Raw genomic sequence first — 24872 nt, forward strand, 5'->3', positions numbered from 1 at the left:
ATGCCCAGGCTGCGAAGCGAGTTCCCGCGGCAGTTGAGGAACTGTGTGTTAGCGGCGGCGGGTAGTATGAGATGCTGCTGTTAATGCTGGTGGCGGCGACTACCTTGCGGCTCTGCCCGCTGGCCGGAGCTCAGCCGCTGTGCCGGTGGGGCCGCCCTCCCGGGCCTGGGGTGCTGCCAGGGGTCGGGAGGGGGCAGGCTCATCCTTGCGCGGAATCCAGGAAAGATGCTCCGCTCCCCAACCTTATTGAGGCTTCCCAGTTTACTCTAGGAAGCGAACTTGATACCCACCCTTTCTCTCACACCACCGCCTCCAGTTCATCACCAAGTCCTCCCATTGCCACTTCAAGACTTTGGCCCAATTCCGTTGCCTTCAAGCGACCTTCACCGCCATCACCCTAGGCTGTGCCCTCCCGTCCATCCTGGCAGCCAGAGGAGTTGTTTATAAACGAATCTGATCTCATCATTCCCCCTCCCTGTGGCACCCGGAATAAAACCCAATTTCCTCGCGCCGTATCTGGCGCAGGGTTCCTCAGCGGCGCTGCTGACATTTAGGGCCTGATCATTATCTGGGGTGGGACCGTCCTGTACATTGTAGGTTACTGAGCAGCATCCTTGGCCTCCACCCACTCGATGCCAGTAGTACCTCCTTCTCCAGGCTTGACCATCAATCAAATGTCTCTAGACATTACCAAGGGTGCCCTAGGGATGTGACAATCACTGATGTGGCCCCTGCCCGCCCCTGAATCACTGCTCCCAGCCACCGGTCCTTTGAACTTGCCAAACTCGCGAACGGGGGAGACTTGGTGCCTTCTTCTCCCGCTGCCTGGAACGCTTTGCTTCCAGATTTTCTCCATGACTTCTTCCTGATTATTCAGATGCTGACAAACAGTACACTTCCTCATCTAAAGACCCTCTCCTCCCTATAGCTGCTTTTTCCTATCAATCACTAAATTCTGTTACTCGTCGCAAATTTTTTCTTGTCTGTTGCTGTCACTAGGCTCTTAGCTCCATGAAGGTATAGAGTGTTTTCTGTTATTCACTGCTTGCCCAGAACATTTTTGGATTTCAGTAAATGTTAGATTAGTAAATACTGTACACGTGGTGCCGTGGGCACGGGACAGATGCTAAAGCCCAGTTCCCACCCTCAGGGAACTCCTGCCTGGAATGAGCTGTCACATTCAGCAGGGCCCTGTTTGCTGAAGAAATAGAGAATGCATTTCTGTTGCATGGCCTCATTTGATCTTTACAACGAGTTTCATGGCGAAGTGATTCCTTAACCTTATTTTATAGACATGAAAACAGACCCAGCGAAATTAACGATACACTTGCCCTTAATAAGGGAGTGGGGAGTAGGACTTTCCACCAAGATTTACTAGCAGGATGTGTCTCAAAGTCTGCAAAGATTGTTCACATCCAATTCTCCCGTTTCCCACACTGGTTCTCAGAGAGTGGTCCTGGGCCAACAGCAGCAGCATTACCCGGGAATTGGTTAGAACTGCAGTTCCCTGGATGTGGGGAACCAAAGACTCAGCAGTGTGGCCCAGCAATCTACAGTCTATCAGGCACCCCCCCCCCCGACCAGGTGCTTCTGACTCACATCCAAGATTGAGAACCTGCTGTAAACTGGAGCAACATTCTCCCAGCCACCAACACCTCCCCACCCCGCAGACAAAAAACAAAATCTGGCAGTAGGCACTCCTCATTTGCCTAATCTGGTGTCTGCAAATGAGCCTTAACGAGCTCTCAGGAACCACATCTCCATTTTTGCATATACATATGTCTGTTTCTAGGAGAGGAGGGTCCACTGTTTCATCAGATTTTCCAGGGGCTCCCATAACCCTAAAAGCTTCAAGAACAGCTACTGCACCGTTAACCCAGAAGCAACCTGATAGGAGTCATGCCGACTGTTTCATAAACATTGACATGTTTTCTTATCTCTTACCTCTAGTATTCGTACGGTGAGGACAGGAAAGGTGTTTCACGTCAGAGAGCAGATTCAAGGGGTACGTGGCTCCACAGTTAACATTCATTCTTCACTTTTATCTAATCGCTGGATCCGAACTAATACTTCCTAGTATTTCTTGGGTGCCAGGGTTGTGTCCGGCATAGAACATTACTTCATCTAATCCTTACCATTGCCTTTTGAAATAGGCATTAACCTTTCGCATGTCACTAAAAAGCTAATTGAGGGCTTCCCTGGTGGCGCAGTGGTTGAGAGTCTGCCTGCCGATGCAGGGAACACGGGTTTGTGCCCCGGTCCAGGAGGATCCCACGTGCCGCGGAGCGGCTGGGCCCGTGAGCCATGGCCGCTGAGCCTGCGCGTCCGGAGCCTGTGCTCCGCAACGGGAGAGGCCACAACAGTGAGAGGCCCACGTACTGGGGGAAAAAAAAAAAAAAAAAAAAAAAAAAAGCTAATTGAGAGAAGTCAAGTAGCCTGAACAAAGACAAGAGCTGCAGCTGGGTTTAGAACTCAGATCACCTGAGTTTTTATCCAGCGTTCTATCCGATAGGACTTTTTAAATGCAGAGTGACATAGGAAGCAAACTTACTCTGGTTACATGACACAGTGCAGCAGGAAGCTTCCTTTCACCTGCATGTGCCTAAAAGGCATGAAGAAAAAAATATTTTGTCAGCTCAAATGTTTTTCCTATTGACATTGTGTTATTTCAGAAGTGGTGTCAGCATTGCTAAATAATCAAGTGACTGGTTTCTAACTTTTTTTGGGGGCCTCTGGCCTCTCAATAAGTAATCTGTAAATAAGTAACATATACACAGAGGGGATGTGATATGAATCATTATCCTGTGAGTCTTTTTAGACTTTTTATTTTGACATAATTATAGATTCACAGCACACTGCAAAACAGTGCCGAGATGTCCCAGGTCCCTCTCACCCAACTTTCCCCATTGGTGACCTCTGACAGAACCAGAGGATAATATCAAAAGAGGAAAATGGGCTTCCCTGGTGGTACAGTGGTTAAGAATCTGCCTGCCAAGGCAGTCTGGTCCAGGAAGATTCCCCCATGCTGTGGAGCAACAAGCCCATGCGCCACAACTACTGAGCCTGCGCTCTAGAGCCCACGAGCCACAGCTACTGAGCCTGCGTGCCACAACTACTGAAGCCGGTGCACCTGGAGCCGGTGCTCCACAACAAGAAAAGCCACGGCAATGAGAATTTCGTTCAATGCAATGAAGAGTAGTGCCCACGATCCACATCTACTGAGCCTGCGTGCCACAACTACTGAAGCCGGTGTACCTGGAGCCGGTGCTCCACCACAAGAAAAGCCACGGCAATGAGAAGCTCGTTCACTGCAATGAAGAGTAGCCCCCACTCACCACAACTAGAGAAAGCCTGCACACAGGAACAAAGACCCAAGGCAGCCAAAAATAAAATTAATTATTTTTAAAAAAGAGGAAAATGACTTAGATGCCGTCCACCTGCCTAATTCAGATTTCACCTTTACATTTTCAGTGTTACACGTTAGGAAACTTTTCATCAGGCGTTTATGAGCATTGATAGGATTAAGATTTTGTGACTCTCTCTCTAGGACCACCTGTATTTTTCATCTGGGACAACGCGCTTGATGAAGCATCCTTGTAAGAAAAACATAGCCCTGTATCTAGGGTAAGATATTGCTACTTTTTTATTATTATTATTAAAACATTACGTTTGCCCTCATTCTTCAATTCCACAAACATTAAAAGAGACGGCTCTGTCCTGTGTTGCTAGATGCTGGCCTACAGGGAGTCCACAGTTGGGGTAGAGTTAAGGAATGACAGGTGAAGAGACACACAAGTAGCTAAAATAATTACGTGTAGCTTGTCACAGATGCTTGACATAAGGCAGTTATGAATGGTGCCATTCACAGTAGCAAAAAAAGCTTTATTTTTAAATATCTATTTATTTTTTGGCTGCGTCAGGTCTTAGTTGTGGCACACGGGCTCTTCGTAGTGGTGTGCAGGCTTCTCTCTAGTTGTGGCACATGGGCTCTCTAGTTGTGGCACGTGGGCTTAGTTTCCCCACAGCAGGTGGGATCTTAGTTCCCCGACCAGGGATCGAATCAGTGTCCCCTGCGCTGCAAGACGGATTCTTAACCACTGGACCACCAAGGAAGTCCCAAAAACTTAAAAATACATAGGAATTAACTCAGTAACTCCTGTCTGCCTCAAACCATAAAATTCTTCTGGAGGGGGCAAGAGAAGGAGATCTGGATAAGGAAGCGATATACCATGTTCATGGATGGCCTTTTGCTTCTTAAAAGTTCCCTGCATAAGGGAGCATACTGTTTCTTTTATACATACACATTCCTGGTCTGAAAGCCTTTACTTTAGTGGGATCAGAGTAAAATAAAGGACAAAACTGAAGTTCGCCCTGAGCAAAACAAGCTGTCACTTAATGTACATTTTATATAATTTTATTTTTGACATGGTCACACTTTTCAAATAATGTTATTTCAAGAAGTCAAATATCCAGGCTATAGAGGATTACTCACACAAAAATAAATAGATGATCGGGGCTTCCCTGATTGCGCAGTGGTTGAGAATCTGCCTGCTAATGCAGGGGACACGGGTTCGAGCCCTGGTCTGGGAGGATCCCACATGCCACAGAGCAACTGGGCCCGTGCGCCACAACTACTGAGCCTGCGCGTCTGGAGTCTGTGCTCCGCAACAAGAGAGGCCACGACAGTGAGAGGCCCGTGCACCACGATGAAGAGTGGCCCCCGCTTGCCACAACTGGAGAAAGCCCTCGTACAGAAACGAAGACCCAACACAGCCAAAAATAAATAAATTAATTAATAAACTCCTACCCCCAACATCAAAAATAATAATAAAATAAATAGATGATAGATAGATAGAGGCAAAATGGTTCCTTGTTAAGAAAAGAATTTCATTTGAATAGAACATTTTTAGAATGTCTGCCGTTCTCTTTTTTCTTTTCTTGTGTGAGATTGTCCTAATTGAACCCTTTTATTGTTTATTTCAGAAGACAAGTTTTTCTCACGAAGAATAGCTTTGAGAGTAGTGTCCTTCCATTTTCCATCCCTACGTCAATGCAGGTAGTTATTTTGCTGAACGATCCGAGGGATGCTTGAAATAAGTAATACTCAGGGTTAGATATAGTTCAGAAAACACCACGCTAGTCTGTTTTTGTTAGTTTGGGGGCTTATTTTACGATGTACCTCTTAAAGACATTGAGAGCAATTTCCAAGCCAAAAGAAGGCTTGATTCTATTCTGCCCTTACTACCAAAACAGGTGCTTTTTTTTTCCCCTGAAAAAAGAACCAGAATTCTTGCAAGAGCTCCTTATAATTGGTTGTGTGATAGATTACATACACTGATTTCAGGGCCTCCCCAAATTGCCCTCAACCAAAACAGAAAAACCTGTACCCTCTCAGGAACTATCTTGAGAAATTTGACAGCACCTATGCTCCAGAAGCTTCCGCCATCTGCTAAAATACCAGTTTCTCTCATAAGTGAGACATTTATCAGTTATGCTTATGATTCGTCATCTATGCTGTAGCCTTTATCCTCAGAGAAGATTTTTTTTTAATAGTTATTTATGTAGGCTGTGCTGGGTCTTAGTTGCAGCCCTTGGGATCTTCATTGCGGCATGCAGATTTCTTAGTTGTGGCATGCAGGATCTAGTTCCCCGATCAGGGATCGAACCCGGGCCCCCTGGATTGGGAGCATGGAGTCTTCGTCAGTGGACCACCAGGGAAGTGCCTATCCTCAGAGAAGGTTCTGACACAAGAGAAGGAGTTGGAGCAAATTTAGCTATCCAAGGGCACCAAACACCAATTTCGACCTCCCCGTTTTGCTTTCAGCTAATCCCCAAGATACATAGTTCCCAATATCTAGGACCCAAAGAACTCTTGCTGGAATGAATGTTCCATGGATGCGTGTCTAGAAGTACTGCTTTCTGAATCGATGTCCAAAGAGATGTACATACTGATATCGTATATGTCATTACTCTTAGGTTGGCATACCAGAAGTAACATCAGCACATTTTGCTGGTTCAGTATTGCTGTTAGTAGTGAATCGAAAAGTCTATGTTTATGATTATGAAGCCAATTCCTGGAATGCATCTACAGGTATGCGTATTCTGTATTTTTTACTCTTGTTTGCATTTGACCAACATCAGAGAAAAGGCTCAGAAGAACAGACGATGCAGCTACTTGGATGTCAGCCCCTGGACATTTTTAAAACTATTTATTTATTTATTTGGCTGCGTCAAGTCTTAGTTGCAGCACGCGGGATCTTTGTTGACGTGTGTGGGATCTTCACTGAGGCGGGTGGGATCTTTTAGTTGCGGCATGCGAACTCTTAGTTGCAGCATGTGGGCTCTTAGTTGTGGCATGTGGGCTCTAGTTCCCTGACCAGGGATCGAACCTGAGCCCCCTGCATTGGGAGCGTGAAGTCTTAGCCACTGGACCACCAGGGAAGTCCCAGCCCCTGGACATTACATTGTCTGGTTGTTGTTTTTTTTCTGCTGCACCAAGTGGCTTGCAGCATTGTAATTCCCCAAGCAGGGATTGAACCTGGGCAGTGAGAGCGTTGAGTCCTAACCACTGGACCACCAGGGAATTCCCTACGTTGTCCTTTAAAATTCAATAAAAATTGGGCTGAACCCCCATCCCACAGGGTGGGGCCTGAGTGTTTCCATCGAGGATTGTGGTAAACACAGCATGAATGGGCCACAGAGAATGGATAACCCAAGTAAAGCTGGGCTGCCTGGGGGCCAGTCTTTTTGTTGTCGCTGTTAATATTCATCTATTTATTTGGCTGAGCCAGGTTTTAGTTTGACATTCGGGATCTTTTAGTTGCGGCACATGGACTCTTAGTTGCAATGCGGGATCTAGTTCTCTGACCAGGGATCAAACCCTGGCCCCCTGCATTGGGAGCACAGAGTCTTAACTGCTGGACCACCAAGGAAGTCCCTGGGGGCCAGTCTTATAACCATCTCATCAGTTGGTCATATCCAACCCAAACATGTATCTGCCTCCAAGACATCAGTTGACCTACTCTTTACAGATCTTCCCACCCACAGCTACACTGCCTAAAATCCCTCCCTCCTCGCCACCTTCCTCTCTCTTCCTCCAAACTTCAACCATGTTGGTGGGCTTTTCCTTCACGCCCCAATCCTCTCCCAGTGCCCCTCCTAATCTTCCAGTCCAATTCTTTTCTCTCTCACAATTCAAGGCTCTTTTCCCTTTCTGGGGGGGAGGGGCATACAGTTCACATACAATTCACCATTTTAACCATTTTAAAGTGTACAGTTCAATGGCATTTAGTACATTCGCAATGTTGTGCAAAAGCCACCACTGTTGAGTACCAGAACATTTTCATCCCCCCGAAAAGAAACCCCGTCCTCATTCACAGTCACTCCCCCTCCCCCTCCCCCAGCCCCTGGCAACCACTCACCCACTCTCCATTTGTGTGGATTTGCCTGTTCTGGATGTTTCATATAAATGGAATCACACAACATGCGGCCTTTTTCCTCTGGGTTCTCTCACTGAACATCACGTTTCTGAGGTTCATCCATGTCGTAGCGTGTATTAGGAGGTCATTCCTTCTTATGGCTGAGTAACACTCCATTGTACGGATTGACCACTTCTGTGTATCCATTCATCATCTGGTGGACATTGAGGTCGTTTCCCCCTTTGGGCCATGGTGAATAGTGCCGCTGTGAACATCTGTGTACAAGTTTTTGTGTGGATACATGTTTTCAATTCTCTTGGGTAGATACCTAGGAGTGGAATTGCTGGGTCAGATGGAAACTCTATATTTAACTTACGAAGGAACCATCAGGGCTCCTTGTAACGTAAGTCAGTCTACTCTCTGTCCTTCCTCTTCTCTCCATCAATTTGTTTACTAGCATCCCAACAGCTAACTCCCCATCCTCCTCCCCAGCCCTGCACCCACAATTCTACTTTGTCTCTATGAATGTGTCTCCTCTAGGGACCTCAAATGAGTGGGATCATACAGTATTGGGATCATACTTCACTGAGCATAATGTCCTCAAGGTTCATCCATGTTGTAACATGTGTCAGAATTTCCTTCCTTTTTGGGACTTCCCTGATGACGCAGTGGTTAAGAATCTGCCTGCCAATGCAGGGGACACGGGTTCGATCCCTGGTCCGGGAAGATCCCACATGCCGTGGAGCAACTAAGCCCATGTGCCACAACTACTGAGCCTGCGCTCTAGAGCCCACCAGCCACAACTACTGAAGCCCGCGCGCCACAACTACTGAAGCCCACACACCACAACTACTGAAGCCCACGAGCCACAACTACTGAAGCCCGTGCACCACAACTACTGAAGCCCATGTGCCACAACTACTGAGCCTGCACTCTAGAGCCCATGCTCTGCAACAAGAGAAACCACTGCAATGAGAAGCCCACGCACCGCAACGAAGAGTAGCCCCTGCTCGCCACAACTAAAGAAAGCCCGCGCACAGTAACCAATGCAGCCAAAAATAAATAAATTTACATATAAAAAAGAATTTCCTTCCTTTTTAATGCTGAATAGTATTCTATTGTATGAATGGACCACATTTTCTTATCCATTTATCTGTCAATGGACACTCGGCTGCTTCCATGTTTTAGCTATTGTGAATAATGCCAGTTTGAACATGTGTATACAGATGTCTCCTTGAGTCCCTGCTGTTAGTTTTTGGTGGGTGTGTACCCAGAAGTGGAATTGGCTGGATCATATTTTCCATTTTGTGAGGAACCTCCACGCTGTTTTCCACACTGCCTGAACCATTTTACATTCCCACCACCAGTGCACAAGGGTTCCAATTTTTTTACATCGTCACTGAAGCTTGTTTTCTGTTTCTGTCATAGTAACCATCCTAATGGGTGTGGAACAGTATCTCACTGTGGTTTTGCTTTGCATTTCCCTAATGATTAGTGATGTTGAGCATCTTTTCATGTGCTTGTTGGCCACGTGTGTATTTTCTTTGGAGCTGAAGCTTCTCCTTTTAAAACAGAATCAGAGAATGCCTTGCTAAGAGAAGGGCGCCCTTCCTGCAATTTTGGCAGAGTCCTAAAAGAGTTTCTGCCAAACCAGTGGGGTTTTTTTAAAAATATATTTCCCCCCCGCCCTGCATGGTTTGTGAGCTCTTTCTTTTTTTAAGTTTTATCTTTTCTCTCTCTCTTTCTTTAAAAATTTTATTTATTTATTTATTATTTTGGGCTGCATTGGGTCTTCGTTGCTGCGCACAGGCTCTCTCTAGTCACGGCGAGTGGGGGCTACTCTTCGTTGCGGTGCGTGGGCTTCTCATTGCGGTGGCTTCTCCTGTTGCGGAGCACGGGCTCTAGAGCGCAGGTTCAGTAGTTGTGGCGCACAGGCTTAGTTGCTCTACGGCAGGTGGGATCTTCCTGGACCAGGGATTGAACCCGTGTCCCCTGCATTGTCAGGCAGATTCCTAACCACTGCACCACCAAGGAAGACCCCAAACCAGTGGTTCTTAACAAGGGACAATTCTGCCCCTCACCTGCCAGATGGCACTTGGCAATGTCTGAAGACATTTTTGGTTGTTAAGACTAGAGGAGAGGTACTTCCCTGGAGGTCCAGTGGGTAAGACTCCAAGCTCCCAATGCAGGGGGCCCAGGTTCAATCCCTGGTCGGGGAACTAGAGCCCACATGCATGCCACAACTAAAAGAGTTCAAATGCTGCAACTAAGAGTTTGCATGCCACAGCTAAGATCCCTCATGCCGCAACTAAGATCTGGCACAGCCTAAATAAATAAATTCTATTTGGGAAAAAAAAAGACTCCGTGCGTTCACTGCAGGGGCCACATGTTCCATCCCTGGTCAGGAACTAAGATCCTACATGCCATAAATTTAAAAAAAGTTTTTTAATTAAAAAAAAAAGGATGCTTTGTGATCTAAAGCTTAAGAAAACCTTAAAAAAAAAAGACTGGAGTAGAGTTCCACTGGTTAAATAAATCATTATATAACTAATTTAATAAGTTAAATAAGTCAGTAGAAGCAGGGATACTGCAAAACATCCTACAGTGCCCAGGAGCCCCTTCAACTGAGAACAATCTGGCCCCAGATGTCAGTGTGGAGGATGAGAAACCCTGCTCTAACCTTCTCTCTGAACATTCAGGGAACTCAGAAAGCATTTCAATTCCCTTTTCCTTTCAGGTGTAGAACACCCTGTTTCACATATTTCTGGTGACAACTGTTGTTACAGTGGAAATTCCTTTTGCATGGTGAGTACCATGTGTTGTATCTCATTTTTTACTCTGCTGTGAGCTAATTATGAATGGAAATAAAGACAGTGTAGGGACTTCCCTGGCGGTCCAGCGGTTAGGACTCCATGCTTCCACTGCAGGGGTCACGGGTTTGATCCCTGGTCAGGGAACTAAGATACCGCATGCCATGCAGCGAAGCAGAAAAAAAAAAAAGAAGTGTAAGCCTTGAGGGCTGGGACAGTGATGGACTCAGGACTCAGGCCATGTTATCTCCCAGGGTTCAGAAGAGGACTGAGAGCCAGTGGGAGGGCTCTGGAGCTCCCCGGATCATCTGGCTGACACACTGTGAATATATCCATCTATCTTCTTTTTTTAAAACCTGTTATTTTGAAATCATTATAGATGTACAGGAAGTTGAAAAAATAATACAGAGTCCCATGTATCCCTCACCCAGTTTCCCCCAGTGGTTACATCTTACATAACTATAGTGATACAAACAGGAAATTGACATGGATACAACTGCCTAAAGTCAAGAGAACCGCTCTTGCCATCAAAACACTGAACTGGGGCTTCCCTGGTGGCGCAGTGGTTGAGAGTCTGCCTGCCGATGCAGGGCACACGGGTTCTTGCCCTGGTCCGGGAGGATCCCACATGCCGCGGAGCGGCTGGGCCCGTGAGCCATGGCCGCTGAGCCTGCGCGTCCGGAGCCTATGCTCCGCAACGGGAGAGGCCACAACAGTGAGAGGCCCGTGTACCGCAAAAAAAAAAAAAAAGAAAGAAAACACTGAACTGTTTCGTGGCCCCAAAACTCTCCATACCTCTGTGCCCTGCCCTAACCCCTGGGAACCACTAACGTGTTCTCCATCTCTCTAATTTTATCATCTCAAGAATGTTGTATAGGGACTTCCACAGTGGCACAGTGGTTAAGAATCCGCCTGCCAATGCAGGGGACAAGGGTTCGAGCCCTGGTCCAGGAAGATCCCACATACTACGGAGCAACTAAGCCCGTGCGCCACAACTACTGAAGCCCACGCACCTAAAGCCCGTGCTCTGCAACAACGGAAGCCACCGCAATGAGAAGCCCACACACCACAACGAAGAGTAGCCCCCGCTCATCGCAACTAGAGAAAGGCCATGTGCAGCAATGAAGACCCAACGCAGCCAAAAATAAATAAATAAAAATTAAAAAAAAAAAAAAAAAAAAAAGAATGTTGTATAAATGGGATCATTCAATATGAAACCTTTGGGGACTAGCTTTTCTCAGCAAAATTCTCGGGAGACTCATCTGATTTGTCACGTATATGTCTAGTCTGTTCTTTTCCTCAGTGGTGGGTGTACCAGAATTGGGTTGTTTCCACTTTCTGGCTGGTGCAAATAAAGCCACTATAAATGTTCACGTACAGGTGTTTGTGTGGACATAAGTTTTCATTTCTCTGGGATAAGTGCCCAGGCATGTTATCACTGGCATCTGTCCTCCCTGCTTTTTAAATTGAGATGTAACTGATATACCACACTGTGTAAAGGTAAGGTATACAATGTGTTGATTTGCTACATTTACATGTTGCGGTATGATTACCATCCTGTCATGTCACAAAATTATCATTGCTTTTCTGTTGTGGAAACAAGATCTAGTTTCTTAGGAACTTTGAAGTTTCTAATACGGTATTGTTGTCTGTGCATTAGATCTCCAGAACTGATTTATCTGTTTAAAGAACATCTCCCCAGCTGCCGCCCCCACACCTTCTATCTCCTTTTAAAGAGACTGTTTTATTTGTGTGTTCTTCCAGGATATAAGTAACTCAGTTTTTGCTTATTTGCATGGAGATCAGATATCTCAGGCCAATATCTATTTCTCAAATACCCGGGGATACAGATTTCAGAAATATTCCCAGGAGAGACAGGTATGTTCAGTTCGGTAAGAAAATGAACAAACAAACAGAAAAATGTGTCCTGTGGGATAGGAGTAATTAGCTGTCCGTGGCGAGCAAGGACTTTTCTCTCTCGAAGAGTCCAGCCGGATGGGAGGGTAGGGAAGAATTTCAGGTCAGAGCAGCTGGCTAGGGAGATTAGGAAGTTAGGAAAGGAGGCAGCATGGTTCATGGAAAAAGCTGATGCCATAGTAAAGGCTGCACATGGATTACAACATCAGGTACCACCAGCATCCCCATTTTACAGATGAGAGAACTGGACTGGGTTGAACATGTGTTCCCCTAAAATTCATGTCCACCCTGAAACCTCAGAATGTCACCTTCCTTGGAATAAGATTTTTGTAGATGTAATTAGTTAAGATGAGGTTTTCCTGGATTAGGGCTTAGTAAACTTAATTGCTACCGAAAGACCATACCTCCAAATACCATCATTTTGGGGGTGCTATGGTCTGAATGTTTGTGTCCCCCCCCGAAATTCATATGTTGAAATCCTAATGCCTGATGTGATGTATTAGGAGATGGGGGCCTTTGGGAGGTGCTTAGGTCATGAGGGTGGAGCCCTTATGAATGAGATTAGTGCCCTTATAAAGGAGGGCACTGTTGTTATAAGCCTCCCAGCCTATGGTATTTTGTTATAGCAGCCCTAACAGACGAAGACATGGGGTTAGGGTTTCAACCTATGAATTGGGGGAGGACACTGTATATAATAGAAATACTCCCCACCCCGACACACACACACACAACCAAATAACAGAGGCTTAAATAAGATGGTGGTCTTTCTCTCTTACCTGAAAGGTGTCTGGAGGGAGCCAGCTGGGTTGCCATGGCAATCTGTCCCACTGTCCCTAGGTTGGGGTCCTTGGCCTCATGCTCCAACTTGCCTGCTCGTGGGCACTTTGCTGACCAGCCAAAGATCAGGAATGAGGAACTTAGGCAGGAGTGAGGGACCTAGGCAGGCACCTCACAGTGTGGGTCACACCACTTCCCCATCAGCCCAGGCAAAGCCTACTTCATTCGAAGTTCTGCCCTACATGCTACATTTTTACAGAGGGAAAACAGATCACAATACTGTTAAAAAGAAAAAGACTTTCCTTCCTTTTAGCTTACTGGATAATCTAGAGTTAAAATTAGAATTAAGCACATGTTTATAACTTACTTATATTTTGTTTGTTTCGTAGGCAGAACTAGTCGGTTCCTTGGGCGGGATCTTCTACTTCTACTCCCTCTCACAGGTTGGGCTGCTTCTCGTTGACCAATGGAAGGTAAGTACCTTTTGAACTGGGAAGAACCACTTCAGTGACCCTTACCCCAAGCCAGGTTTTTGTCAAAACTCACACACTTAGATTTTCATATCTGAAATCCATCTAGCTTTTCATTCACCTGTCCATCCATGTATCCATCCACCCACTCATTGACCCACCTACTCATCCATCCACATATCCATCCATCAATCTATCCATTCTTCCATTTATCTATTTTTCCAACCACCCACCCATCCTTCCATCTACCTACCTACTCATCCATCATCCATCCATCCATCCATCAACCTACTTATTCATTAATCCATCCATCCATCCATCCACCAACCCACCTACCCACCCATCTACTCATCCATCCACCCATCCATCCATCTATTCATCCTTCCATTTATCTATTTATCCATCCACCTATCTACCCATCTACTCATCCGTCCATCAACCTACTTATCCATCCATCCACCCATCCATTAACCTGCTCATCCCTCCATCCATCCATCCATCCACACATCCATCCACCTGCCCATCCACACATCCATCCATTCATCCATCTACTCAACCATCCATCCACCCAGCTACCTATTCATCCATATACCCTTCCACCCACCCGCACACCCACCATCTCTCTCTCCCCCCATTCATTAGCTCATTCAGGCATGCACTCAGCAGTATTTAAGTAGGGTCTAGGAGGTGCTGGGCACTAAGGGATAAAATACAAGGTGTGGTGCATGTGTCACTGGTGGCACCCAAGACCATTTTATTTTATTTTTTTTTTTTTTTTTGCGGTACACAGGCCTCTCACTGTTGTGGCCTCTCCTGTTGCGGAGCACAGGCTCCAGATGCGCAGGCTAAGCGGCCATGGCTCACGGGCCCAGCCACTCCGTGGCATGTGGGATCTTCCTGGACTGGGGCACGAACTTGTGTCCCCTGCATCGGCAGGCAGACTCTCAACCACTGCGCCACCAGGGAAGCCCCCAAGACCATTTTAAATGCCTCATGTCAACCCTTTTGTTAACAATTATTTTCACGTGGATTCAGAAAATCGGGACATGAAAACTGTGACTTCACAGGTATCATTTAGGATAAGACTAAGTTAAGAAGAGGAATCAGTCCATGCAAAGTGCACCTGAAGAAAAAATATTAAGTCAGGCAAAGATTAAAGTACAGTCAGTACCCCCGTGTTGCAAAATTTGTAAGCAAGGTGTGCCACTCTGAAGTTTGGGGGAGACCCACAATCAGGAAGCTCCCAGAGGCTGGGCTGCTACCTGGTGGCTGAAAGCCCCACCCTCTAATCACACGGTGGGCCCAGACCCTCATCCAGAGTCCCCTCATGAGCACGCACTGCCAGGGCGCCTGTTGAATGAGACACTCCCAGACTCTGGAAATCCCAAGAATGTAGAGGTGGCTGAGGAGTCCGGCTCTGGTTACAACCTGTGCATGGTTTCCCAGATCTGACCACAGGCAGTCACAAGGCTTTACCTGGAGGGCATGGGGGCGGAGGTTGGGGGAGCTGCCCTCCGCACTCCACACCTGGGGCATGATGCACGGGCAGGCTCTGAAGGCGTTGCGGTCAAGGACTCCTGCCTCTGGTCAGGCAAGCTCTGGGCATCTCTGCATTCCCAGCCCAGGCTTGGTCTTCAGACCTCTGACTCCTGAGGGAGGGAGGAGGGGGAAGCCTGGAGCCACTTCCCGGCTCTCTCAGTATTTTTCCGTTCCTGGCCCTTCCACCTCCCGAGGCCGAGGCCCTGGGTGGTTTTTTGTTTTTTGTTTTGCTTGTTTGTTTGTTTTCGTTTTTTGGCCACACCATGCGGCATTCGAGATCTTAGTTCCCCAACCAGATCAGGGATCGAACCGTGCACCCTGCTGTAGAAGCAGGGATTCCTAACCACTGGACCGTCAGGGAAGTCCCTGCAGGCGCCTTTTGATTGGGGCTCCCCACACAGGGAAATGAATCCCACCCCTGCGCTGAGCCAGGAGACCCTCCGCGGTTCCGTTGCGGAGGGACGGACGGGCCCTTGGCGTTTTCTCTGGCCTGGGCTCTTACGCCACCGCAGTGCGCAGTTAAAAGCGGAATGCACTCTAGTGTTTGGCTCGTTGTCTTAATTGGCTACTCTGACCCCTGGCAGCTCAGCTGAGATGCCTCTCAGGCTCCAGGGACCCGCAGGCAGCCAATCCATCGCTGAGCAGGCGTGGGCTGGGGGCTGCGGACTCACATTCACGGTCCCTTAGCGCATAGTGAGGATGGGTGGGTCTGGCCCCTGCGGCCGCAGTGGGGGCGGGGCGAGTCAAGGTCAGCAGCCCGTGCACAGTTCACCCTCGCCCTGACCGCTCAGCTTCTCTGCTCGCCCCAGGAGGCACATAGAAAGCCACCCAGGGAACTCCCTGGTGGTCCAGTGGTTAGGACTCGGCACTTTCACTGCAGGGGCCACGTGTTCGTTCCGTGGTCGGGGAACTAGGATCCTGCAAACCAAGTACACCTGCTGCGAACTCGGAGGCACTCGGCAAGCCATCCTGCGGAAAATCTCTCCCTCCGCCACGGTGCATCTTCTGGAAAACGGATGCCGGTATCTTGGTGGGACTCACTTATGAACCAATGTCAGTGTTGGGTTTTTTTAATATATAAATTTATTTTATTTATTTATTTTTGGCTACGTTGGGTCTTCGTTGCTGCACGCAGGTTTTCTCTAGCTGAGGAGAGCGGAGCTACTCTTCGTTGTGGTGTGCGGGCTTCTCATTGCAGTGGCTTCTCTTGTTGCAGAGCACGGGCTCTAGGCGCGCAGGCTTCAGTAGTTGTGGCTCGCGGGCTCTAGAGCGCAGGCTCAGTAGTTGTGGTGCACGGGCTTAGTTGCTCCGCAGCATGTGGGATCCTTCCCGGACCAGGGCTCGAACCCGTGTCCCCTGCAGTGGCAGGCGGATTCTTAACCGCTGAGCCACCAGGGAAGCCCCAGTGTTGGTGTTCTTTTGTTTTGTTTTTTCTAATTTTATTTACTTATTTTTGGCTGCATTGGGTCTTCGTTGCTTCAGGTGGGCTTTCTCTAGTAGCAGCGAGCGGGGGCTACTCTTCGTTGAGGTGCGCAGGCTTCTCATTGCAGTGGCTTCTCTTGTTGCAGAGCACAGGCTCTAGGCACATGGGCTTCAGTAGTTGTGGCATGGGGGCTCAGTAGTTGTGGTACACGGGCTTAGTTGCTCCGCAGCATGTGGGATCTTCCTGGACCAGGGCTTGAACCCGCGTCCCCTGCATTGGCAGGCGGGTTCCTAACCACTGCACCACCAGGGAGGCCCCAGTGTTGGGTCTTTTAATTCCATCCTTGTGTAGTGCTGTCAGAGGTCTTCCGTAAAGAACAGATGATAGAAAAGAATCTGATAAGGAATTTATATATAACTGAATCACTTTGCTATACACCAGAAACTATTGCAACATTGTAAATCAACTATACTTTAATTTAAAAAAAAAAAAAAAGAGCAGATGAGAACTTTGAGAACCACGGAGAGTAATTTAGACGTTACTTAAGAGCCAGCTCTTAGAGGGTCACAAGACACAAAAGGCTGTTAGGAAAAGAATCGGTGGGGGTGGGGGTGGGGGTGGGGGGTCGGGTGCAGAATTCCCTGGCGGTCCAGTGCTTAGGACTCTGCGCTTTCACTGCCAGGGCCGGGTGTGATCCCTGATCGTGGAATTAAGATCCCGTAAGCCACAGGGCATGGCTAAAAAAAAAAAAAAAAGAAAAGAATCTGGGGACCAGCCCTGGGAAATCAGCTTGAATAATAATCCAGGTACAAGGGCACCAACGTGGGCATGGCAGAGCTGGAGAGAGAGGGCTCTCAGCACCGCGGGGGTGTCCTCTGTCATGAGGGCCCATCCCGGGTGCTGTGGGGTGTAGAGCAGCCACCCTGCCCCCACTTATTCGATACCAGGAGCCCCGCAAGTCATGACATCCACAGATGAGCCCAGACTCTGTCCAGTGTCCCCTGGGGGCAGGATCACCCCAAGCTGAGAAGCACTGGACTAGGTAATAAGGTCTGAAGAAAGTTCCAGTGACAAAGCACATGGACTCACACATGTGAGTCCACAGTCCATCTATTGCGGTCATTTCTTTTCTTGCTCAAGGTTCAATATTCTTCTCTCAGGCCATGTTCAGCTACTCAGACCACCCTCTGAACCGCAGTTTTGGGCTTCCCTTTGACTACAACGGGACCCTTGACATCCTTATTGCCCCGGGCCAGAAAGGCATCCTGATCTTCTGGTTTGAGAAGAGCCTGCTGGTTTCCCGAAATGCAGGTGAGCGAGGCCCAGGCTCAGGGTGGGCAAGCACAAGTGGTCATTTTTTCTCTCCCTGACCTGAGTGGATGACGACAAGACCACTGTCACTTTGCCATTCTCACTTCGACCCCCCAACCCCCATTTCCCTCCTCCTGGGATATTTAGACCCTGTAGGCAGGTTCTGAAAGTCACTGGACACCTAGGGCAGAGGGGCCAAGTCCAGGAACTGCAGATCTTGTTTTGAGGCCTAGACACATGAGCTCCAGCCTACCAGCCCAAGTAAGGAGAAGCGCAAAAGGCAGCCCCCCCAGGAGGAGGTGCTGTCAGGGACCTCTGGGCACAATAGTGGCTGCCAGAGCACCCACAATTGCAGCACGCCCCCTAGTACCAGTCAGCCACCTGAACACAGCTGTTTCCTTCCAATGCAAGAAAAGGGCTTAGGGCTGGCCTGGCCATGGGGGGTGGGTGGGGGGCATTTCAGGAAGAAAGTTCTGATTACATGTTACCTGTATAATAAAAGGCATCCTGCAGTTCACCTGGTATCCAGTCCATTCCTCAGAGCTCTCACATCAAGAAGATTGGGGGGGGGTTGCATTTTCTTAAACCTAATGTATTCTATGTGATGTTTTACAGCATTGCATCTCACGGCTGCATTTTCCTTGATTCTTTATCATCTGAGTCGTAAACCGAGGGGCCAGGTGGGCAGCGGGGGATCCCGTGCCTAATATGTGCTCATGTCTCGCGATTTTCTCTGTCATCTCCTAGGCCAGCTGGTCAACGCTGTCCAGGTGCGAGAAGGACAACACATCTTGTATTCTTCCATCTCTGAAGCCAACATCACCATCCACAGCGTTGCTGCCAGTGCGTGCCCGACCTGAGGGTAGCTTTCTAGAACTGCTTTAGACCTGACTTATTCACCTCTGTCCCCCTAGATCCAGCCTGGCCAAAACAGAAACAAAATACGGTTATTACACATTCTGGAACTCAGAGCAGAAACTTTTGTGTCCTTTCACAGTGAAATGGAATGTCAGTTGGATGTCGTTTGCTGGGGCTGCTCTAACAAAGCACCCCAACCCCAAACTGGGTGAATTAGAACAACAGACATTTATTTTCTCCCAGTTCTGGAGGCCAGGAGTCTGAGGTCAAGGTGTTGGCAGGGCCAGTTCCCTTGGAGGCCTCTCCCGTCGGCTTGCAGATGGCCGTCTTCCCCTTGTGCCCTCCCATCATCTTCCCTCTGTGTATGCCTGTGTCCAAATTTCCCCCTTTTACAAGGACGCCAGTCCTATTGGATTAGGGCCGACCCGAATGACCTCACCTTAACCGTATCACCTGTGTAAAGACCCTGGCTCCAAATCAGGCCACATCCTGGGGAGGTCCTGGGGGTTAGGGCTTCAACATATCTTGTTTGGAGGGGACACAATTCAGCCCATGACAGATGGCACCCCCAGGAGTTCGTTGCCAGTGAATTGTCATCCTGCTGCTGTCCTGCCGCTGGTTCAGTCAGGTAAAATGAAACCCACCAGTGTAACTTTTCTCCTCACATGCTCCTCACTATTTGAGGCAAATAGTGCAACAAACTGTGGAGTCATGTGACCTTTCTTTTTTTTTTTTTTGGCCACGCAGCATGGCATGTGGAATCTTCCCTGTCCAGGGATCGAACCCGTACCCCCTGCAGTGGAAGCACGGAGTCTTAACCACTGGACCACCAGCGAAGTCCCCGTGTAATTTTTAAAAAATATTTATTTTTTTATTTGGTTGCACCAGGTCTTAGTTGTGGCAGGCAGGCTCCTTAGTTGTGGCAGGCAGGCTCCTTAGTTGTGGCATGCGAACTCTCAGTTGCAGCATGCATGTGGGATCTAGTTCCCTGACCAGGGATCGAACCCGGGCCCCCTGCATTGGAAGCGCAGGGTCTTATCCACTGTGACACCAGGGAAGTCCCACCCGTGTAACTTTGAAGATCCCATATTTCCCTGTTTGCCCATCACTGAGTTACCTCCTACTGTCTATGTCCGTTTATCTGTTAAACGTTAATTTATCACGATAGAAAGTAATGATATAAAAGTAATTTATAAATATGCCAGTGAAGCACGGTCCTTTAAAAGTTTGGTTTTTTTTAAACATTACAACTATAATTAAAGTCCTTTTGACCAGCCTTTTGAATCCAGGCCCCTCTTTGGCTTCCTAAAGGTCATCACTGTTAGGAATCTGGAAAGTATCTTTTTAGCCAGTTGAAAGCCTCACAACCTATATTAAATATGGACCTGCTGAAAATGTACAGCGCCATCTGTGTAGCTTGTTGTGGTTGCTTTTTTTTTCCCCTTTTTTCCCCATTTTTTCTTTCCATTTATTGAAATAGAGTTGATAGACACTATTATATTGGTTTCAGGTGTACTACATAGTGATTTGACATTTGCCTATGTCATGAAGTGATGAGTCGCAAGGATGTGATATACAGCATAAGGAATATGGTTAATATTATTGTAATAACTTGGTAGGAGGATAGATGTTGTGGTTGCTTTTTATGTAAATGGTATCGTATTACTGTGTGAGTCATTCTACTGTTTGCCTTTTCCATTACCCGTCATCTTCTTTTTTATCGTGGTACCAACACTTAACATGAGATCTACCCTCTGAACACATTTTTAAGTGCACAGTACGGTTTTAAGTATACGCACAATGTTGTCCAGCCAATCTCTAGAATGTATTCATCGTGTGTAACTGAAACTGCCCCATTAAACACGAACTCCCCATCCCCCTCCCCCAGCCCCCACCATCCTACTTCCTGTCTCTATGGATGTGACTCCTCTAGGGACCTCCTGTGAGTGGGACCACACAGTATTAGTCCTTTCCAATTTCCGCACATCCTCACCCATACTTGGCTTTCTGTCTTTTTCACTAGAGCCGTCCTGGTGGCTGTGAAGTGGTATCTCATTGTGGGCTCGATTTGCATTTCCCTACTGACTAATGACGTTGAGGGTCTCTTCACATGCTTATTGGCCATTTGTATATCTCTTCTGGAGAAATGTCCATTTAGATCTTTTGCTTATTTTTTGCTTATTTTTTAATTGGGCTGTTGGTCTCTTTATTACTGAATTATTATATATTTGGGATACAAGTCCCTTATCAGAGATGGGATGAGAATATATATCAGAGATATATTCTCTCCCATTCTATGGGTTGTCTTCTCCCTCCTCTTTTTTTTTGCGGTACGCGGGCCTCTCACTGTTGTGGCCTCTCCCGTTGCGGAGCACAGGCTCCGGACGCGCAGGCTCAGCGGCCATGGCTCACGGGCCCAGCCACTCCGCGGCATGTGGGATCTTCCCGGACCGGGGCACGAACCCGCGTCCCCTGCATCGGCAGGCAGACTCTCAACCACTGCGCCACCAGGGAAGCCCCTCCTTTTTTTTTTTTAAACCATGAGTACACATCACTTCCCATGTCTAGAATCTTTAATAGTTCCTTATTTTCTTTTTTTAAATTTTTATTTTTTTATTGAAGTATAGTTGATTTACAATGTTTCAGGTGTACAGCAAAGGGATTCAGTTTCATATCTATATATATAACTGAATATACATATTCTTTTTCAGATTCTTTTCCATTACAGGTTATTATAATATATTGAGTAGAGTTCCCTGTACTATACAATAGGTCCTTGTTGATTATCTATTTTATATATAGTAGTGTGTATCTGTTAATCCCAAATTCCTAATTTATCCCTCCCCCTTTTCCCCTTTGGTAACCATAAGTTTGTTCTCTATGTCTGTGAGTCTATTCTTACTTTGTAAATAAGTTCATCAGTATCACTTTTTTAGATTCCACATGTAAATGGTATCATATGATATTTGTCTTTCTCTGACTTACTTCACTTAATATGATAATCTCTAGGTCCATCCATGTTGCTGCGAATGGCATTATTTCATTCTTTTTTCATTGCTGAGTAATATTCCATTGTATATACATATACGACATCTTCTTTGTTCATTCATCTGTTGATGGATGTTTAGGTTGCTTCCATGTCTTGACTGCTGTAAATAGTGAACATTGGGGTGCATGTATCTTTTTGAATTAGCGTTTTCACCTTTTCTGGATATATGCCCAGGAGTGGGATTGCTGGATTGGTTCCTTATTTTCTAAATAGAGAAATAGAGTCCAGACTTGCAAGGATTGCATTCAGGTTTGTGTATCTGGAATCTCATCCCATAGCTTGCCGCTGCCCTGAGGGATCCCTTTTCTCCATCTGACCACTGGCTCTCAGCCTGGGGACACTGGGCAGTGTCTGGAGGCACGTGTAGTCATCACGACTCAGGGGGCTCCTGGTATCTTCTGGGTGGAGGCTGGGGATGCTGCTCCACACCCCACTGTGGCCACGACGGCCCCACCACGAAGAACCACCCTGCCCCAGGTGTCAACAGAGCCCCAAACCTTGCTTCTTCTGAAAACTTCCTTGTCTTTTTAATTTTATTTATTTTTGATTGATTGATTGAATGATTGACCGTTTTGGCTGTGTCGGCTCCTTGTTGCGGCAGGCGGGATCTTGCGTTGTGGCGCGCAGGCTCCAGAGCGCATGGGCTCTGTGGTTTGTGGCACTCAGACTCTCTAGTTGAGGCGCACGAGCTCTGTAGTTGTGGCACGCAGGCTTAGTTGCTCTGCGGCCTGTGGGATCTTAGTTCCCTGACCAGGGATCAAACCCACATCCCATGCGTTGGAAGGCAGATTCTTTACCACTGGACCACCAGGGAAGTCCCTGTCTTTTTTAAACAGAATAAAAATGTACATTGGATCTTGCCATCCCCTCTTATAAAACCTTTTAATGATGTCTTGCATTCCTTGGAACTCTGTATCTGCCAAAGACTGGAAACAATCTCAGTGACCATCAGTGGAGCATTGGTTAAATAAGTTATGGTTCATCCAGGCAACAGAATGCCGATGGGCCAAGTATACTCATGTACATGGAAGGAAAGAAAAATATATTTCAACTGTACTTGAATTTAAAAATAAACAAATAAATAAACTGAACTTGTACTATCAAAAAAAAAAGAGAAAAAAATATAAAGCAGCTTGAAGGGTCCCAGAATATAATCCCCACATATATAAAACTACTGGAAAGGATGTTTACTAAAATACTAACAGTCATTACCTACAACAGGGGTCAGCAAACCATGGCCCGTGGGCCAATTCCAGCCCACCACTTGTTTTTTTTTTTTTTTTTTTTTTTTTTTTTTTTTGCCGTACGCGGGCCTCTCACTGCCGTGGCGTCTACCGTTGCGGAGCACAGGCCTCGGGCGCGCAGGCTCAGCCGCTCTGTGGCATGTGGGATCTTCCTGGGCCGAGGCACGAACCCGCGTCCCCTGCATCGGCAGGCGGACTCTCAACCACTGCACCACCAGGGAAGCCCTCACCACTTGTTTTTTTAAAATAAAGTTTTATTGGCACATAGTTCTGCTATTCATTTACAAGTTATCCATAAGCTGCTTTTGCAGGGTCCAGATACTTGTAACAGACATCACATGACCAGCAAAGCAGAAAATCCTTATCATCTAGTCCTTTTTCTCCTTTTATTTATTTATTTGTTTGTTTGTTTCTTATTTATTTATTTTGGCTGTGTTGGGTCTTTGTTGCTACACGTGGGCTTTGTCTAGTTGTGGGCTTTGTCTCTTTGTTGCGGTGTGCGGGCTTCTCATTGCGGTGGCTTCTCTTGTTGCAGAGCATGGGCTCTAGGCGCACGGGCTTCAGTAGTTGTGGCACACGGACTCAGCAGTTGTGGCGCACGGGGTTAGTTGCTCCATGGCATGTGGGATTCTCCCGGACCAGGGCTCGATCCCACGTCCCCTGCATTGGCAGGCAGATTCTTAACCACTGCGCCACCAGGGAAGTCCCCATCTCGTCCTTTAAAGAAGAAATTTGCTGACCCCTGGTCTGTATGATGGAATTTGGGGTAATTTTCTAATTTTAATATTTAATATATTTTTGTCCATGGAAACAACCCCTGTTTCAATTTTTGTTCTGTCTTCTTTGGTTTTCCCTAGATGAAAATGAACTGGCCGTTTTAACTCAGGAGAATAATTTATACTATGGAAGTCTGGGAATCCTATCAAGTTCTCTAATCAAAGTAGGTAAAATCCCGGCGCTACCTGGTTGGTAAGGAATAACGGTCTTCCTCGCAAATGTCTGATCCTTTTTCTTCTTGTTTTTCTTTTTTTTCTTTTGTCTGATCCTTTTTCTGAAGAAATTGCTCTAGTTATTAAAATAGTAATAGTATTTTTAATAGCAATAGTGATAATATAACAGTAATTTCAATTAGTTTTACACCTGAAGAGTCGGTGCTTCAACAAAGTGTACTTATGACTTTGCTCGGTTTTTTGGTTTCTTAGGGTTTGGGGTTTTTTTTTGGGGGGGGGTCTTCTTCTTTAAATATGAATCATAAGAAAAAGCTTAAATCCTCAAAAAAGAATGAGAATGAGCTGATCTCAGAAGTCATTTTTCTCTTAGTTTGCAGACCAAAACATCTGGTCCGAAGAGGCGGTCCTGATGTTCACTGACGTGGGCATGCTTGAGATACTGACCCCGCTCCCTGACCCAACCTCACCAGCTTTTGATTTCCAGAAGTGCCCCGTGAACATCCAGGCGATTCTCATGGATCCCCAACTCCAAGTTGACGTCTGCAAAGTATGTGGTCGTGACTCTATGGATTAATTTCCAGAAAGATGTCAGAGTGTCCATTTCCAAAGGGCCTTTGAGTCCATGGTGATCAGTGAAATGAAAACTAAAAGAAAGGCAACTGTGCCATGTACAGTTTATCGATAAAACACACTCTGTCTAAAACATCCTTTTATGAGATGATGGTGCTAATAGATGGGAACAGGGTTTTTTCTTATTTCCTTTTCTTGCCACAGTAACAAGTCAATCCTCAGCCCTGAGCATTTTCCTGTGGGTCTTTGAAATCACATGTCTGGCATGTCTGGGAATTGCTGGTTTTATGCAAAGTGCAGGAAAATGAAAGAAAGAGAGAATGAGAGAGAGAGGGAGAGGAAGCCACAGCAAGGCTTTTATGCAAATATTTGGCCACTGAAACTGTTCTGAGAAAGATGGCGTTAGCAAGTAGTGTTTCCCCACCAAAAAAGACAAAGCGACGATGTAGCCTATCAAGATCCTATGGATGAAAGCTGAAATCGTTGTCAGTATTGGATGATAAGCTAAAGTAGAAAATAAATATACACGAGTCCAT

General features: G+C 46.8%; 1 protein-coding gene across 1 annotated transcript in view; it reads left to right on the forward strand.

Moving 5' to 3' along the window:
* Positions 1–71: 71 nt before the first annotated feature.
* The window catches only part of CATSPERD (cation channel sperm associated auxiliary subunit delta), a 44451-nt gene continuing 19650 nt past the window's right edge, over positions 72–24872 (forward strand). Inside the window, exons 1-12 of the mRNA XM_032625463.1 lie at positions 72–145; positions 1951–2005; positions 3548–3624; positions 4984–5056; positions 5977–6091; positions 10156–10223; positions 11993–12106; positions 13312–13395; positions 17515–17665; positions 18413–18508; positions 23674–23756; positions 24137–24313. Of these exons, the coding sequence (XP_032481354.1) occupies positions 72–145; positions 1951–2005; positions 3548–3624; positions 4984–5056; positions 5977–6091; positions 10156–10223; positions 11993–12106; positions 13312–13395; positions 17515–17665; positions 18413–18508; positions 23674–23756; positions 24137–24313 (1167 nt within the window). The remainder of the gene's footprint in view (positions 146–1950; positions 2006–3547; positions 3625–4983; positions 5057–5976; positions 6092–10155; positions 10224–11992; positions 12107–13311; positions 13396–17514; positions 17666–18412; positions 18509–23673; positions 23757–24136; positions 24314–24872) is intronic.

Source organism: Phocoena sinus, chromosome 3, assembly GCF_008692025.1.
Source record: "Phocoena sinus isolate mPhoSin1 chromosome 3, mPhoSin1.pri, whole genome shotgun sequence".
Taxonomy (NCBI): domain Eukaryota; kingdom Metazoa; phylum Chordata; class Mammalia; order Artiodactyla; family Phocoenidae; genus Phocoena; species Phocoena sinus.